Source organism: Capsella rubella, unplaced genomic scaffold, assembly GCF_000375325.1.
Source record: "Capsella rubella cultivar Monte Gargano unplaced genomic scaffold, Caprub1_0 scaffold_2, whole genome shotgun sequence".
Classification (NCBI taxonomy): domain Eukaryota; kingdom Viridiplantae; phylum Streptophyta; class Magnoliopsida; order Brassicales; family Brassicaceae; genus Capsella; species Capsella rubella.
The window spans coordinates 6,766,834-6,783,358 of NW_006238922.1; the positions used below are offsets into that span (position 1 = coordinate 6,766,834).

The 16,525-nt window shown below is 37.5% G+C and overlaps 3 protein-coding genes across 4 annotated transcripts in view; 1 reads left to right on the forward strand and 2 right to left on the reverse strand.

Annotated features, from left to right (window-relative positions):
* The window catches only part of LOC17894369, a 37,852-nt gene extending 24,380 nt beyond the window's left edge, over positions 1–13,472 (reverse strand). The window contains exons 1-5 of one of the 2 annotated variants that reach the window (XM_023788427.1): positions 11,298–13,472; positions 11,091–11,219; positions 10,885–11,010; positions 10,748–10,794; positions 10,410–10,663 (exon numbers count right to left, since the gene is read on the reverse strand). In XM_023788427.1, the coding sequence (XP_023644195.1) occupies positions 10,552–10,663; positions 10,748–10,794; positions 10,885–11,010; positions 11,091–11,219; positions 11,298–13,235 (2,352 nt within the window). In that variant the 5' untranslated portion in view covers positions 13,236–13,472 and the 3' untranslated portion in view covers positions 10,410–10,551. Of the gene's footprint in view, positions 1–10,409; positions 10,664–10,747; positions 11,011–11,090; positions 11,220–11,297 lie in introns of those variants that run through there. The other variant, XR_002835227.1, reaches the window with a different exon arrangement.
* The window catches only part of LOC17895088, a 68,748-nt gene that overhangs the window by 49,812 nt on the left and 2,411 nt on the right, over positions 1–16,525 (reverse strand). The gene's annotated exons all lie outside the window — the stretch shown is intronic.
* On the forward strand, positions 15,404–16,459 carry LOC17895530 (early nodulin-20). Its single transcript, XM_023787439.1, has 3 exons — positions 15,404–15,675; positions 15,752–15,824; positions 15,857–16,459. Exons 1-3 carry the CDS (start codon positions 15,404–15,406, stop codon positions 16,457–16,459), a joined length of 948 nt encoding a protein of 315 aa, XP_023643207.1.

The following is a 16,525-nucleotide window of genomic DNA, read 5'->3' on the forward strand; positions in this document are numbered from 1 at the left end:
ACAATGTGACCCAGAAACCCCCTCGGCTTCTTCTCCTGAGGCTTCTTCAGAACCCCCCTCGGCTGCACCTCGTGCTCCTCACTATTCTTAGAGTACACCAGAATATCATCTATGAAAATGATAACAAACTCATCCAAAAACTCCTAGAACACGTTGTTCATCAGCCTCATAAACTACTAGAACACGATGTTCATCAGTATTTGTCAACCCAAAAGGCATCACTACAACACATAAAGCCCGTATCTCGTCCTCAAAGCCGTCTTATGGATATCCGCCTTGTCAATATGAATCTGAAGGTACACTAACGCCAAATCGATCTTAGGGAACCACATAGCTCCCCTCAACTGATCAAGTAGCTCATAAATCCTCGGTTGAAGATAATTATTCTACACCGTCACTCGAATTAAGTCACCGGTAATCAATGCACAGCCGAAAACTCCTATCATTCTTCTTGAAAAATACACTAGTACTCCCCATGGTGAAACATTGGGACAAATGAAACCCTTACTCAGAAAATCCCCCAAATGCTTTTTCAACTCTGCCATCTTTACTGGAGCCATCTTGTACAGAGCCTTAGACAACGGCGTTGTCTCGGGGTCCAACTCTATCGTGAAAAGATTAGACCGAGATGGCGGTAACCCTTTCAGCGACTGAAACACATTCTCAAACTCCTAAATCACCCAGATCTTGCTCACCGCTACCTCTCCAACAATCTCTAGCATCATAATCGTCACCAAGTGAGTTTCTCTACCCTTCTTAATCATATTCTCTGCCAGCACAGTCGAGATCACCAAACTCCCTAAGATCGGTCTTACACCCTCATAGAACAACTTCGGTCCGAGCCGCTCAAAGTAGACTCTCCCTCGGTGATAATCCAGATGATATATGTGCCGATCCACACAATCCATGCCCATAATAAAATCATACAGCTCCACCGGACTAATGCACAGATATGCCGGGATCGACTCTGCCCACCTCTGGACCGCTAGCCACCAAAGTCTCCCTGAATGTTACCACTCGCCGCACACTCTGGGGTAATGAAGCTATTCGTAGCTCTGAAATCAAACAATACGTGGGACAAGAACCCGCCCACCAACATGACCCCTACACAAACCTTTAAGCTAAGAACTCCAACCCCACAAGATCACAAAAAAAACAAATTCTAAAACAACAAGTTTAGAATTAATCATGTGATCTGCCTAGTGATACTTGGCCCTCTCGTTTCCACGGTTGAGTAGACCCCAAGTCCCTCAATCTGAGCCACTGGCAGTGCTCCCAGCTGAGCCATATATGCATTCCCGGCTACAGCCACTACTGCACCCACGAGTGTACCACCGACTGCACACAGCTGCTATCGCCATCTGCGGCATATTAAAACACCTCACCTTGATTTGCCCCATCTCATTGTAAGGGAAACATACACGAGTCTCCACGCCCGGCTCACTTCTATTCGGACAGCTCGCCAGCTTATGATCCATGCTCCCGCACCTGAAGCATCCCCGACCACATTAACCTGCCTTCAAAGTGTGATCCCACATCCTCTTCTTTCCCTGAGTAGGCCTGTCGCCCCTACTCAGAACCGACTGCACTGACGGACTATAAACCACCATCTGACTCCTTAACTAACCCTCAATACCCACCGCAACCTCAACCCGATCCACCCGCAAAACATAGGTTCACACCTTGCATCGCACACTCATGTCATGGTTGATACCTTTCATGAACCAACACCCCTGCATCTGCTTTGGATCTCCACCATGACCCGAGTACACCAAACAGTCTCCTAAACTATGTGTCGTACTCTCGCATTGACCGCTCACTAAGAGTCAACGCTAGAAACTGTGACTCCATTTCGTCCAATGCCTTTGTTGGGAAATATTTGAGATTGAACTCCGCCAAGAAGTCCCCCCCCACACCATCGACCTCTGCTCTTTCTTGGCCAGCACACTTCTTTACCACAAGTGTGCGTCATCTGCCAAGTAGTGAGTCGCTAGGTCCACCCAGTATGCTCCGGACACCTCATAAACTGGAAATATCGCTCCAGTCTCAGACGCCACTTATCTGCTAGAGCAGGATCAGAACCCACGAAGAACATGCTCATCCCGGATCTCTACAGCTGCTCCATTAATTGTCGGTAGTACGGGTGCTCACTTACCCAATCTGGCTGCACAACCCTAACACCTGGTTGCACACTGAGCCCACTTGGCGGCACACCGTACCCACCAGGCCCTACTGGCTGCACACCCACAACCCCTAGTTGTCCAACTAGAGCCTGCACTGGTACCGCTCCCAGTAACCGCTCCAAAAGTTGTGACAAAAGGGCAATAAACCACAAAACACACAACTTACCGTGGAATATCAATTGATTAAATTCACATCATTATTCACCAACAACAAAATTCACACATCATGCCACAATCACCCATTTAACCCAGCCCTAGAACCGAAGGGCTCTAATACCAAATTGAAAAGACTTGACCTGTTTCTTTTTTTTAATCATGCAAACCAGATTAACCCAATTAATCTAAACCAACTAAATGAGCTAAACCGAACTGGATCAATTTGAACAAGCTAAACAAGATTAATCTAATTAACCTATTTAATTTCAATTTAAACTAGTTAACCAGCAATTTCAATACAAACAAATCATCACCAAATTAAACCAGCAAAAGGCATTAAAATAACAATCTAGCTTACCAATTGCATTAGCCAACAAATTCATCAATCATTTCAAAGCCAATCCAGAAATCCTAACAGGCTCTAAGATTCAAGAACTAGCATTTCTAACAATAACAAAATGCATTATTTAAAAACATTCAACGAGCCCCTAGATCATTATTCTCTCCTCGTCCAGATTACACGGTCACACTTTGTCTTTACATGCATCAAAAAAATAGATGCATAAATATATCCAGAAATACTTAGTGAGACACTCATCTCATCAACTGGGCTATACATACAAGCAACTTCAATCATTATCAAGTAAAACAGAACACAACAAACATTTAACAACAAAATCAGTCCCTGCTGACGACCGATGTAGATTGACACCCACCATTGGTGTTGACCAACACTCATGCTCGACACTTCACTCGCGAGTCGCAACTATCTTCGTAGTACAAATCATTGGTGTCGATAGACTCTCGGCACCGATACTCTGCAGTCGCTCCAGTTGCATTTCCTCACTAGATATCCACTTCTATACACACCATGGTCAATGACGAAACATACAACATAGAAAAACCCAAACAAGCAAAGAAATCAATCAAACAAGCATTAAATCAGCCAAAACAAAATGATCACCTTTGAACTGGAAAGAAAAGGGACAAAACACACAAACAATAGCAACACAGAGCACTCCAAACACCAGAGTTACAAGATCTCTCCTCCTTTTACCCAAAAACCTCAACAGCTCTCAAATCTCCCCAAAACCTTATAGAAAACCCTAGGAAACTTTCACTCTTTTTCACTCTTCTCAAATATGCAAAAAGCGGCTGAAAAAGAAACAAGGTCGACCTCTCTTCTTTTAAAAGTCAAACCTAGGGCTAAACCAACCCAATTCAAGCCGATTTTGTAATTAAAATCAAACTGGTCCCAACCGAAAAACTGATAGGCCATACAACTGTCGATCGACACCACCCATTTTCGAACACAGGTGTTACAATTCTCCCCTACTATCATGGATTCGTCCACGAATCCTTCAATATCGTCCATCAGTCTAGGACTCTGTACAACCGTCACCATGGCCCGCACTCCTACGACTGATTCGTTTGAGACGCAATCTAATATATATACTCACGTTCCATACCCTATTTACTCATACTCAACCACTTCCCCCGTCCACATGTCTCAATCTGACCACATTCTTCCACTTACAAACAACCTATAGCATCAACGCACACTACACCATTGTGAACAGATTTCAGTGTAATTTCTTTTTTGATAAACCAGATTGGCAAATCCGGTCGGCCACGGTAGAAATACACCGACCACAAAGAAGTTTGTATGAAAACTAAACGCCACTTGTGTTTCAGCTATTGCAATGATAATTGAGGTTTTGTAAACCTTAACAAACCCTAGAACTTGAAAGCATGAATCTACCTTTTTTATTTTCTCCATCTTATTTTATATGAAGTAAAGCTAGATGTGTGGTATTTCAGTTCAATACTTTACCTAAAAAGACCACTTAATAATTACAAGTGCATAGTACATTAGTTGTAGTATATTAGGATCAATCTCATAGAGACTTATAGCTATGCGAATTGAATTTAGAGAAAGAAATGTGGTTCTCTTTGGTTTTCCTAATAACTAATGCACAGAATAAAGCATAAATAAAGCAGTTGTAAAACTAATACGACTAAAGCGTTGGGCGTTCGACGATTATCTTTGGTTTTTCATGGTTCTAAACAAATCAAGTGTTAAGATCCAATGCAAGTAAATAATTATTTCGTTCTAGGTTCTCAACTACGAAACAAACCTATAAGTCATAGAATGAAAGTCTAAAGTCTTCATACTCCGTGACTCACCTTACGCACGCATCGACGCATGTACCAACAAGTAAAACGAGGTTGATACATTCACAAATTTCCGTACCTCAACTTACACTGGATACGAGGCTGCTTCGGTATAACTCTAGTTCCGAGAAGTAGGTTTAACACGACTAGCGCTCTTATTCTCTAAGGTCAGTGCTTGGTGATCAATCTAAACAACATGCATTAAGTAAGAGTTTCCTAAAAATTGGATCTAACAACCTAAGTGAAATGAACCATGAATCCCCCTTGAACCAACCCATAAACCCAACAAGTAAACTACTTGCATATACTCATGCAATTCAAAACCATATGAATAAATTATTGCATAAAATATTGAGAGTATGAGAAAGGGTTTAAATATCTTCTCAGGGATACAAAGTAGATGAACCTTCTTCCTTAAACAAGTAGAAAACGAAAAACTAAGAGATAAGAAAGAGGAGAAACGGTTTTGTGACTTTGAAGGTGAATGAAATGTTTTCCAAGAGGAGGTGGAGTAGGACGAGCTCTCACGACCGTTAAGGAGTCTCTGGTCATCTCCAGGGCTACTACTGGTGGAGGCGTTATGAAGAAGCAAAAAGAAGCACAAAAAAGGAACACTTCGAGCACTAGATATTGATGTGTATTTATAGGGTTTGTCTTGGATTAGGGTTTTGTAAGGACAAACTTGTCTTTTCATAGTAAGTGCGGGATAAGTGGCGGCGAAGGAGGCTGGATGGACCATAGTGATGGAATGGATGAACCTTCATGGAGACTCTTGGTTTGGCTGTTGCTAAATCCCATTCGACTACATGCTTATCTTCTTGTGGATCTATGAGACGTCTCCGTACATCAGCCAATCAGGCATAACTTTTGTATGACTAAATGTATCGTCTTGATATCAACAGTAGATGAAAGATGACTCTTCCAGCTTTCCTTAGACACCAATCACACTCAAATAGGAATTCGGAAGTTATGCCCGATTTACCAAAACGTGTCACAAACCGGCGAGTAGACAAGCATGTAGTCGGTGGTCCTTAACAACGGCTCGACTAGGAGTCTTCATGGTCTCCTGGTTCAGACCATCACGACGGTCCAACAACCTTCTTCACCCAACCCTTTTCCTACACGTAACATGAAAAGAAAATTTTACACTTGAGAGCTCTAAGCCAAGACAAACCCTACAAATACTCTTCTAAGATCTAGGGTTTCAGGTGTGCCTTCCTTGTGCTTCTATCATACCTTACAATGCCTCCACCAGCAGCCCTAGAGACGACCTAAGGCCTATTAACAGCCGTCGAAACTCGTCTTCCTACAGCTCCTTTTGGGAGCTATCGTCGTTCACCTTCGAAGTCACCAAACCGTTTCTACTTTTTCTAGTTTCTTATGTTTCTGTTTTCTACTTGTTGAACGAAGAAAGTTCATAAACTTTGTATCTCAGACCAGATCTCTAAACCCTTTTCTAATACTTTTAACCTTTTATGCAATATCTTATTCATATGGTTTTGATTTGCATGCGTATGTGTGAGTAGTTTACTCGTTAGGCGCTAGGTTTATTCTCAATGCAATATTGCTTGAGTAGCTAACTTGTGATTGTCATATATAGTTTCAGTATCAAACTATATATGACAATATATGGAAAACTTTATATTAGCCAACATGAAATCTATTCTTTACCTACAAAATCAATAACTTTCAATTGTAGTTTCTAAATAATTAATTAACATATCTAGCCACCATGCATCATAAAAATTTTAACCAAAACAAAGGACCATATCTCAATAGATTTTTAATTTATTAATCATAAATACTTACTACTGAAGAGAAGATTGTGTCAACAATCCAAATCTCGTCCAAAGCAAATATCCAAAATGCAGAGTCCTCAAACAAGCAGATGAAATTAGCTGCTTAATAATCTTTCTTGTGAGTTGGTGATGTGTGTCTCGTCATTTCTTCCCATCGATCTGAACATTTCTACAAAATGTGTGTTGTCCAAAATCATTACGCACACAAGAGAGAGATCCAACATAATAAGATGCAAAAAATTAGAGTTTGGTAACATATCATCAAGAAAATTAGGAGCTCACACAATCTCTCAACCTTGATTTCAGCGGAAATTTTTTTCTCTCACCAAAGATAGAAAATATTAAAAACCTTTACTCAAAATTTTAGAGTAGTTCTTAGCTTAAAATCACTACTTGTGGTCTCTTCTACGCCCACCCCTCATACTAACAAAAAAACATGCAACAAAGACCCGACTTACCCTAGAAAACACTAAGGAATTATAAATTACATCTTCTTTAAAAGAAATCCAGCCATTATGTCGGTCATCTCAAAAAAAAACTTTATAGATCTGATTTGGATATCACGAGAGCATCCAATTCTAGATCTGCAAAATGATGTTGCAAAATTTGAGATAGTAGAAGATCAAATCACTACCTGTAATTCACCATATGTTGTGGGTACCTTTTCAAAAGATTGTGTAACTAAGCAGTTGTGATTGGTTCATTGAGGGGAGGGAAAGAAGTGGAGGGGGCAATGGGAGTAGACAAAAGAAAATTTTGCGGCTAGAGAAGAGGAAAAAAATGAGATTAGGTTTTTGTAAAGAAAACATTGTGAAAGTAAATTACAATTAAGCCACTCGCCTTTGCTTTTATAAGGCCTTAACCAAAAATAAATGGGTCTGTTTTACTCAATTTGATAAAATATATCCATCTTAGTCATTTTATTAAGAAATAATTTCTTCGGGAAACATGTTGATCTTTTTTTTACTAGCTTACAAATTATAAAATCTTATGTTATCTAACATAACAGTGAATAACCAAAAAAATATTTGTTTCTTGTTGTTCTTCGTTCATAATCAATCCAAGGAGAGTGGGTGACCATGACTGATCAAAGCTTGATGATATCTTGTTGATGTCTAACTTGAGTGTATAAGTTGATTTGTTGATTAAATAAATGTTTGATTTGAGTGTTCTTTGCTATTGTATGCTTGTTTTTGTAACGTCCGTGCTCGAAAATGGGTGGTGTCGTTCGACACCACCATTTTTCGGTTAGACCGGTTTGAATTTAATTGCAAAATCGAGTGGTTTTGGATTGGTTTAACCAAGGGCTCGACTTTATAAAGGAGGAAACTCGACCCTATTTTTGTTCTTAGCCGCTTTTGTTATTTCTCAGAGGTTCCGAAAGTTTATAAGTTCCCCAGTGAGGTTTTGTGAGGTTTGAGAGAGGTTTAAGGCTGTTTCTTGGTGGTTCTAGGCTAAAGGAAGTTAGATCTGTGGTGTTTGGTGTTTGAGGAGTTTGTTTTCACCCTTGTTAACCCTTGTTCGTTGCTGTTCTTTCTTGTTTAAAAGGTGAGTGCAAGACCTAGGCTTATCTAAGTTGTTTATTTCATGTTTTGGTGATTTCTATGGTTGTTAATTGATTTTCTTAGTTTGTATGCATGTTTCTTGTGATGTGGTGCCTCTAGATGAGTCTTGTGGATTATCTATTCGGCGATGGATTGATTGAAAGAGCAGATTCGTTGATGAGAAGCGACATGAGTGATGTTAGGGCATCGGGTTTTATGTTTGTTGGTTATTGCTTGAATGTGAATTATGCTGCTTATGTGTATAGCCAGTTGTGGGGATGAATGCCTCACTAAGTATTTATGAAAATACTTATGCATCTCTTTCTGTGATGCAGGTAAAGAAAATGTGTGATCGTGGAAACATGGCGAGGAGAGAAGAATGATCTAGGGGCTCGTTGATTGTTCTGGATAATTGCTAGAACTGGTTAGGAGATTGTTCGTTTTGAAATCTAGAAACATGTTAGGATGCTTTTATATTTCTGGATAATGATTGGTTTGAACATTTGTTGGAATGCGGGTTTAATGCAATTGGAATACTTGGTTTCGCTGGTTATTGTTTATGATTGGTTAAACTGGATTGTTGGTTAACTGGTTAAAAATTGGAATTGGATGGTTTAAATTGATTAGGACCGGTTTAGCTGGTTTAGATGGTTTAAATTGATTGTTCAGTATAGCTTGTTTAGCTTGTTTGAATTAATTAAGTTAATCCGGTTTGCATGATTTTAAAAAAAACGGGATGGGTCTTTTCATGTGCCTTGTTTGTGTGTGGATTGAGTTTGGTGACACGGAGACCGATGACAGTAGTGGAAGATTAAAGGGTTTATGTGAAGACCGATGTCAATACTACGTTGGATGTCGATCGACACCAGTGCAACCTGAAAGCGTTTCAACTTCCTAAATTGCTAGTTTGGTTGTGGTTTTGTAATTGATTGCATTTTTCTCACTTGTGTGTATAGCCTAGTAGATTGGTGTACAGTCTCACTATGTATTTGTGATAATCCTCATTTATCTCTTTTATGTTGTGGTGCATGTAAAGCTAAGGTGTAATCGTGGAATCATGGTGATCAAGAGGTGGATGATCTAGGAACTAGGTTTTTATGTGTTGGTTATGTTATTGTTACTGCTGGATTTTTAATTATATCACGTTTAGGGATGCTTACATTATTGAATTGGTTTATTTACGGAATTGATTTTGGTTTGCTAGTTATTGCTTGGTTATGCTAGTTGGCTTAATTGTTATTTTATGGGGAATAATGATTATGATGTTTTTTTTAAAAAAAATGGGTCAGGTTGATTCAATTTGGTATCAGAGCATCTACAATTCTAGGAATTTAATTATTTTAATTTAGAGGAGCTTGTGAAGTAAACTACCAGCAAAATGAGGCTATATGAAAAATGCTCCCACGGACAACCAAATGGTCTCCTCCCATTCAACAGGATATTGTGCATTGCTTTGCAGAAAAAGTGATCATATCCATTATTCAAGAAAATACAATGTACGACATTTGGTTTGCTTGTTAATGAATCTACAAATGTTTCCAATAAAGAGCAAATAGAAATGGTTCTACATTTTGTTGATCATTAAAGAAAAATTTTGTTGGTATTGTGCATGTGAAGGATACTTCTGCCATATCTCTGAAACATGCTATTGATTCAATGTTTTCATAATGTGAATTGAATTCGGAAAAGTGAAAAGGTTGGTTTACGAAGGAGCTAGCAATGTGAAGGGAGAATTCAATGAATTGAGATCATTGATTATGAAAGAAAGTAGCTTTGCACATTATGTTCATTACTTTACTCATGAGCTTCAGTTATTTGTTGTGGCAATTGCAGAAGAAAGAATTTGAAGTTGGAAACTTTTTTTATATGAATTATGTTTTCATGAATGTTGTTTGGAGCTTTATGCAAGACAAAAGACATTATTCGAGAAAGTCAAAGAAAGAAAGTGAAGAATGGATTAGTAATGGTGAAATTAAGAGTAAGATTTCACTTAAAACACCTAGACGTACTCGTTGGAGTCACATTATATGACATTACTTTGACTTTGCGTAAAACCATTGCTTTGGATTTTTTTTTAAATATTTTTATACATTATTTATAAATTATATATATATAAAATTTTACACACATATATAAGTAATTTGTGTATATTTTTATAGATAAACTTCTAATTTTTGTGGCATTTCTGGTAAAGTTTAAGAGATCGAGTATATTTGAAATGTGGTATTGGAAAAGGAGTATTTTTTTAAATTTGGGTCAATATAAACTTGAGTAATATATTTATTTTAGACAAAAATATATTCAGCAAGCTTTTAGACTAGTATCAGGTCGAAGTTTGAATATTTATTTTCAATTTCATACATTTCTTTTGTTGAAATGTATAATTTTTTTTTTTTTTGATAGAACGTATAACTTTATATATTACAATAAACTCTTACATGTGATATCATATAATCAGTTCTTGCATAGGTGAAAACTGGCCAAAGAGTAATCGAATTTTCATGCATATAAGTGACCGTAGCTCAAATTCAATTAGCCAAGGCAACAAATGATATCATATAATCAGTTCTTGGAGTTGCAGAAACAATAATAACTGATCTGTTCACATAATGAACACAACTTCTAACTTGCCACTGTTTTTAACTTTTTATACATCAACGCTTGCTTCCTATATTGATATAGTTCTGTCACTTGTTAGGCCGATAGCTTCATAAAACAGAATCTCAGGCCGAACCCTCCATTCTCCACAGAATCTGACCACACTGATGGAGATGTATTTTCCAGTTCAAGGTTGACAGAATTTGCACTAGAGATGTAAGTGCACAATTTGTTTAGAAACAATTCGAAAACAAAATATCATCATGACAAAAAAGACTCGTGAGGTACTTACTGTTCAACACTCTTATCAAGGTGACTAGACATGCTTGTTGAAGTTCTCTGTTTCACCATGAAGACATTCCTTCTTACAATTAAATAACCAAAACGTCAGCGAACCAAATAGAAACTTTAGAACTTCAAATTAAAGACCTTTTTGTTTTTAGTTTTCTTTTTCTTCGATGGCAACTTCATCTCCTCCTTTTGTTTTCCCTTGGATATAAGATCTGCTTCTGCTGCAGCTAACTTTGCTTTGTTTTCCATATATATAATACCATCCTACACGATGAAACATAAAATATAACATAAGGACCCAATCAGAAATAAAAATGAAAGCTCTCAGTAGAAATCAAACTAACCAGGATGAGTTCTTTCATTGGTCGAAGAATGTAAGAGCGATAGTCGAAAACAGAAAGTCTGGTGAGGTTTTCCAGCAAATTAATCCTTATACTTTCAACCAGCAAAAATTTTGAATCTATTCGAACAACCTGCAATCAATTGAGAGTTTAAGATAAACTATTATATGATATCCCTGTTATTAATTAAAATTCAGATAAGAAATGAACCTTGTTGGTGATCACTAATATCAGAAAGTCTATTGACTTCATCACAATATCATCACCAAGATTTTTATGCTCACGTATAACATTCATGCAATTTTGAAAATTAAATGTCGGAAATGATGCTCCTTTGAAAACATCTTGTACAGCACAGAAGAATAGTTTTGTGGTCGGGGATTTTCCAGCGTCTATCGTTAAATGCTCTTCACATGTATCGCACAGAAGAGATGCATAACTGTTCCATTGATCTTTCTGAAGATTCTTCCTCTTTGCATCTTCGCTAATACACAAATTTTTGGCGGTGGTAAGAGCTGTATCATAATCTAGGAGCTGCCACTTCTTTGTATATTTGATTGACAAAGTCCTATATGTAAACTGAACAGCTTTCAGAACAGCCACCCATATATCAAGATTGTGCATCCTGATAGGTGTGGGAAATCGAAAACTTTCATCTCCTGAAGAGTTGTCGACTAACCAGGAAACGATATAACCTCCCTGAGCATGTGCATTGGCATAGTGAACACTGGGATCAAAGACATTGACTGTCCCTTCATCATCGAATCGATTAATCTTGCATTGCAGCAGTCTCTTATCCAGGAGCAGAACTGAAAACTGAGGGTCAAAGTCGAGCTTTTCTTTAACTTGTGTTGCACAGCAGAAACTGTCTACAGCTCTGGAAACTAGATCTGTACCATCATCCCTTTCACGCTTGATCTTTTTAAGAAATTCCAGGATTTGATTGAGTTCAGCACATTCACAAAAACAAATAATCTGAGGTGTTTCCAGTAGGCAACAATCAACGAGAGTATGTTTGGAAACTTCAAGCCTTTCAAGATGCTTAACCGTAAAATGCATCACCCAGTCTCGAATGCTACAAGAGAGAATCTTACAGTCCCAAAACGACACAAGGAGCAATTGGATTTCCTTGAGTAACTTACTGCGCTCTTCATCCGCAGCTAAAGGCCAGTCTTTAGACCATCCATTCTTATAGGAAAATGCTTTCACATCTTCCAATCGATTCTTAATCAGTTCAATGGCAGCTGCTGCATCCACTGGTTCCCAACCTCCAGTGGATATCTTACGAGCCCAGACTTTACTTATCCTTTGGGGCATATGGACCATATGCGTTGTAAAATCGGTAATAACTTTTGCACGATGTTCTTGTTCAAGATGATTCTTACATTCTTCAGCACTTGAGAACTTCTTCGAACAAGACCTACACATCCAGAATCTCCATTTTCTCTCTTCCCTAGCAAAAGTGAGAGCTTGCTCCAATGCATTTAGTCCTTCACTACCATATACTCCCTCAACATAACTCGTGAGATCCGCAATGCTTACTCTCATTAAGTTCCTTTTGGTCTCAACATTCAAACCAGCCCAATACAACATCAATCCTTTGATGAAATCAGACTCACTCTTCTCTGTATCCCCATCTTCCTTTAACGACTCCCTATCTATTTGTTCACAGTTTCTTACAGAAGAAGCAACTCGTCTCTTGGATTCAGCTATTCTTGACTCTGCATTTTCGATCACAGACACCATTGCTCTCTGTTCTTCTAGGTCCTCCGGAAAATTCACTATAAGATCATATAAAGCTCTCTTTGCTTGATGCACCGATTTCTTGTAATAAACCACTGACTCAAGCTGTTGAGCCAAAGTGAGGAGTGAAATTGCCGCCAACTGTGACCACCCAGGAGTTCTCGGAAGACATTGTACACAACCCAACAAGTATGCAACTTTCACATCAGGGCGCTTTGTTTTCACCGCTAGCTCCATAAAGATCTGACCTTGTAGCGCATCAACAGCTACTCTGTCTTCCCCTTGGACGAAATACAAATCCTCAATTACCTCCAACGCCTTGACGTAATCTTTCTCATGGTAGAAATCTTTAGCGCGTTGGAAGATTTGTTCGTAATTAACATCTCCTAGAACACGAGGCTCCATGCTTAGAAAGAGACTATCAAGTAACGATTTTCAAAGATTTGATCTTGCGTTTTCTTGGTACCGAGAAGAAACAGAGGAGAAGCGGTAAAGGAGAAAACCAACGAACGAGTAAGGGTAATGGAAGAAGATGTCACGTGCAGACCACGTGAGAGGGTCTTTGCCAAATACAACGGAGACCCCAATTTGGGTATTGAGGAATTGTGTCGAACACCTTGTGGGCATTCTCGTTTTGAGTAAAAACACAAAACCATGAGAAGGTAATTATACAAAAAGAGGTTAAGTGGTGAATTTGGGAAGGTAAGTATACAAAAAGAGGTTTGAGTTTGGGATTGTAATGGCGTAAGAGTAGAATCGTGTTCATGTTTAGGGTCTGATTAGTGTAATCGCAAAAGGTTTCGGCTTTGAAGGTCGAAGATGGAGAAAAAGCCAAACACAAAAATAAATAAAAAGAATTTATAAGTTACATTTCAATCAATATTGTCATATTACGTTGATAAAATATTATAAGACCAGACTTTTTATTTTTTACTAGATGCCTTCATAAGACATTTGGAGAAAAGTAACTACAAAATGTGAAATATCAATATTATGTTATCCCAATTATTGTGTATATTTTTTTGGTAGTGGATTAAAAAAAAGGTTAAATTAGAGATGTTATATAAAAAATAAAATAAGAGGTTGAATTACTTTCTCATAAATTTTTAGAGTACAAAAAACTAAATATATACTTTTCTAACCATTTTTAGAGTAAAAATATATATATATATATATATATATACTTTTTCTAACCATTTTTTTGTTGTAAAAATCTAAATTTTATACCAATTTTCAAAGTTGCATCAGGAGAAAACAAATAAAGTCGTAAAGACTACTATTAAAAGATTTACGAATACTAGAGAAAAAAACACGACAAAGAAAGCATAACGAAACAACTAGCATAGGTCCGAGGAAGAAACACTAATTCCAAACCGCAAAACTCGAATAATTTGCGTGATTGCCTCAACTCCAAGAACCAAACCCTCATGGTTGTTGTCACTAACAATTCTACCCAAAACCTAACAAAGACTTGCATGAATAATATATAACTTTAATATTTGTATTCCATATAGATGGAAAAAAACAGGGGGGAATTTCAAAAATACCCCTTTTCATATACCTCTTTTTAAAAATACCCCCTTTTCAAACTTTATCAAAAAAACCACTAAAAATATTGAAATTTATCCAAATATGTGTGTAAGCTTATAAATATATACACAAATTACCTTTATATGTGTATAAAACTTTATATACCTTTCATAAATAGCGTAAAAATAAATTATAAAAACCATATAAAAACCTTATAAAAATTGTATAAACCCTTTTAAAAACCTTTTAAAAACCTTATAAAACATATAAAAACGATTAAAAACTATTTAAAACATTTTAAAATATTTGTATCGAATCTCCCAGTAGAAGTTATTATATAAAAGTACCTTATAAACTATATAAAACTTTATAATTTTTTATATTTAAATAGGGGTATTTTTGAAAATGGATAGATAAAAGGGGTATTTTTAAAAAGGGGTACACCTAAAGGGGTATTTCTCAAAAATTCTCAAAAAACAGATTTAAGCAAACAATTATATTGTGATTTAATATTAACAATTTACCATTTATTTGATGGAATTTGAGTACACATCTTTGTTTTTTTCGTTTGATATGTAATTTTTCTTTATTATACATTAAAGCATGAAACCAAGCCATAATAAAACATATTTAAGAACAACACAAGGATCGACACAACCATAAGTTAAATAACTAATAAGATCCTTCACAAACACACAAATGACTATTATGAATCATAATCAATATCACAAAATATATAAGTTCTATTTATCACAATGTTTTTTTAATTATTTGGAGTATTTTATTTATGCACAAGTTAAACCTTTTAAGTAGTTCTATACAATAATATAAGTATTTCCATTATATATTAGAAACACTAAAATAAATAAAGCCTATTCATCTAGAGAAAAGGAAATAAAAGTAAACTAATCCTCCTAATAAGACAAGGATTATGATTAGGGATCGATGAAACTATATAAATAGAGCACTTACGTGACTTATTTTTTTTCACCAAAACATTCATCTATACTTCTCTTCTTCTTCCTATGCATACGATCCGAACCATGGCCACGAAGAAGATCTTTGTCTTTATGACTGTGATCATGTTTCTCTTAAGTTGCACCTCAGCTAAAACCTACAAAGTCGGAGGTTCCAACTATGGATGGACTGTGAAGGACGACTCTTGGGCTGAACATAAACAATTCCACGTTGGAGATTCTCTCATCTTCCAATACGATAAGAACGTCAACGACCTTGCTCAAGTTTCCAACGCTAAAGAGTATATGGCATGCGATGTTTCTTCTCCTAAAGTTGTTTATAACACCGGACACGATGTCGTAACCTTCAAGGAACCAGGACATTACTACTTCATCACCTCTAATCATATTCAATGCGTCAATGGACTTAAACTCGACGTTCTTGTCGTCCATGACCCTTCACGTCCTACTCCTCCACCACCACCTAGCAAGAACCATGAACCATCACATCCTACTCCTCCACCACCACCTAGCAAGAACCAAGGCCCTTCACGTCAAAGTCCTCCTCCACCATCAAGCAAGAACCATGAACCCTCACGTCAAAGTCCTCCTTCACCACCACCGAGCAAGAACCAAGGCCCTTCACGTCAGACTCCTCCACCACCATCACCAAGCGAGAACCAAGGCCCTTCACGTGATCAGACTCCTCCACCACCACCAACACCGAGCAAGAGAGGAAGGATCTACAAGGTAGGTGATACCAAAGGATGGAGCGTGTACAACAGTTACTACTACTACAGGTGGAGTGAAACTAAACAGTTCCGTGTTGGAGATACTCTCTACTTTGAATACAACAAGAACCTCAACGACGTTCGAGAAATAAGCGATGATTTTGAGTTCAGATCATGTGAACCAACTTCTACCGTAGCTGTGTACAAGACAGGACACGATCTCATCAAGCTTACCAAACCAGGAGTGCATTACTTTGTAAGCTTAAAGACTGGTCTTTGTCAGGCTGGGATTAAGCTTCGAGTCAACGTGCTACCATCAACAGAAGACGATACTAATCTGCCTAATGTTCCAAAGATTAACCGCTGCAACAGGTGGTCGTGGTGGTTATGCCTTTTAAGACCTAATCACTAAGCATTCGGATATAACTAATCAGCCATGCATAGAGATTATTGGTTTTAAGGTTTTTTCTTGTGTTTT

Coding starts and splice junctions, on each gene's coding strand:
- LOC17895530 (XM_023787439.1), top strand. CDS start 15,404: ATGGCCACGAAGAAGATCTTTGTCTTTATGACTGTGATCATGTTTCTC. Junction 15,676..15,751: donor TATAACACCGGACACGATGT/CGTAACCTTCAA, acceptor GGACTTAAACTC/GACGTTCTTGTCGTCCATGA. Junction 15,825..15,856: donor CAAGAACCATGAACCATCAC/ATCCTACTCCTC, acceptor CCTAGCAAGAAC/CAAGGCCCTTCACGTCAAAG.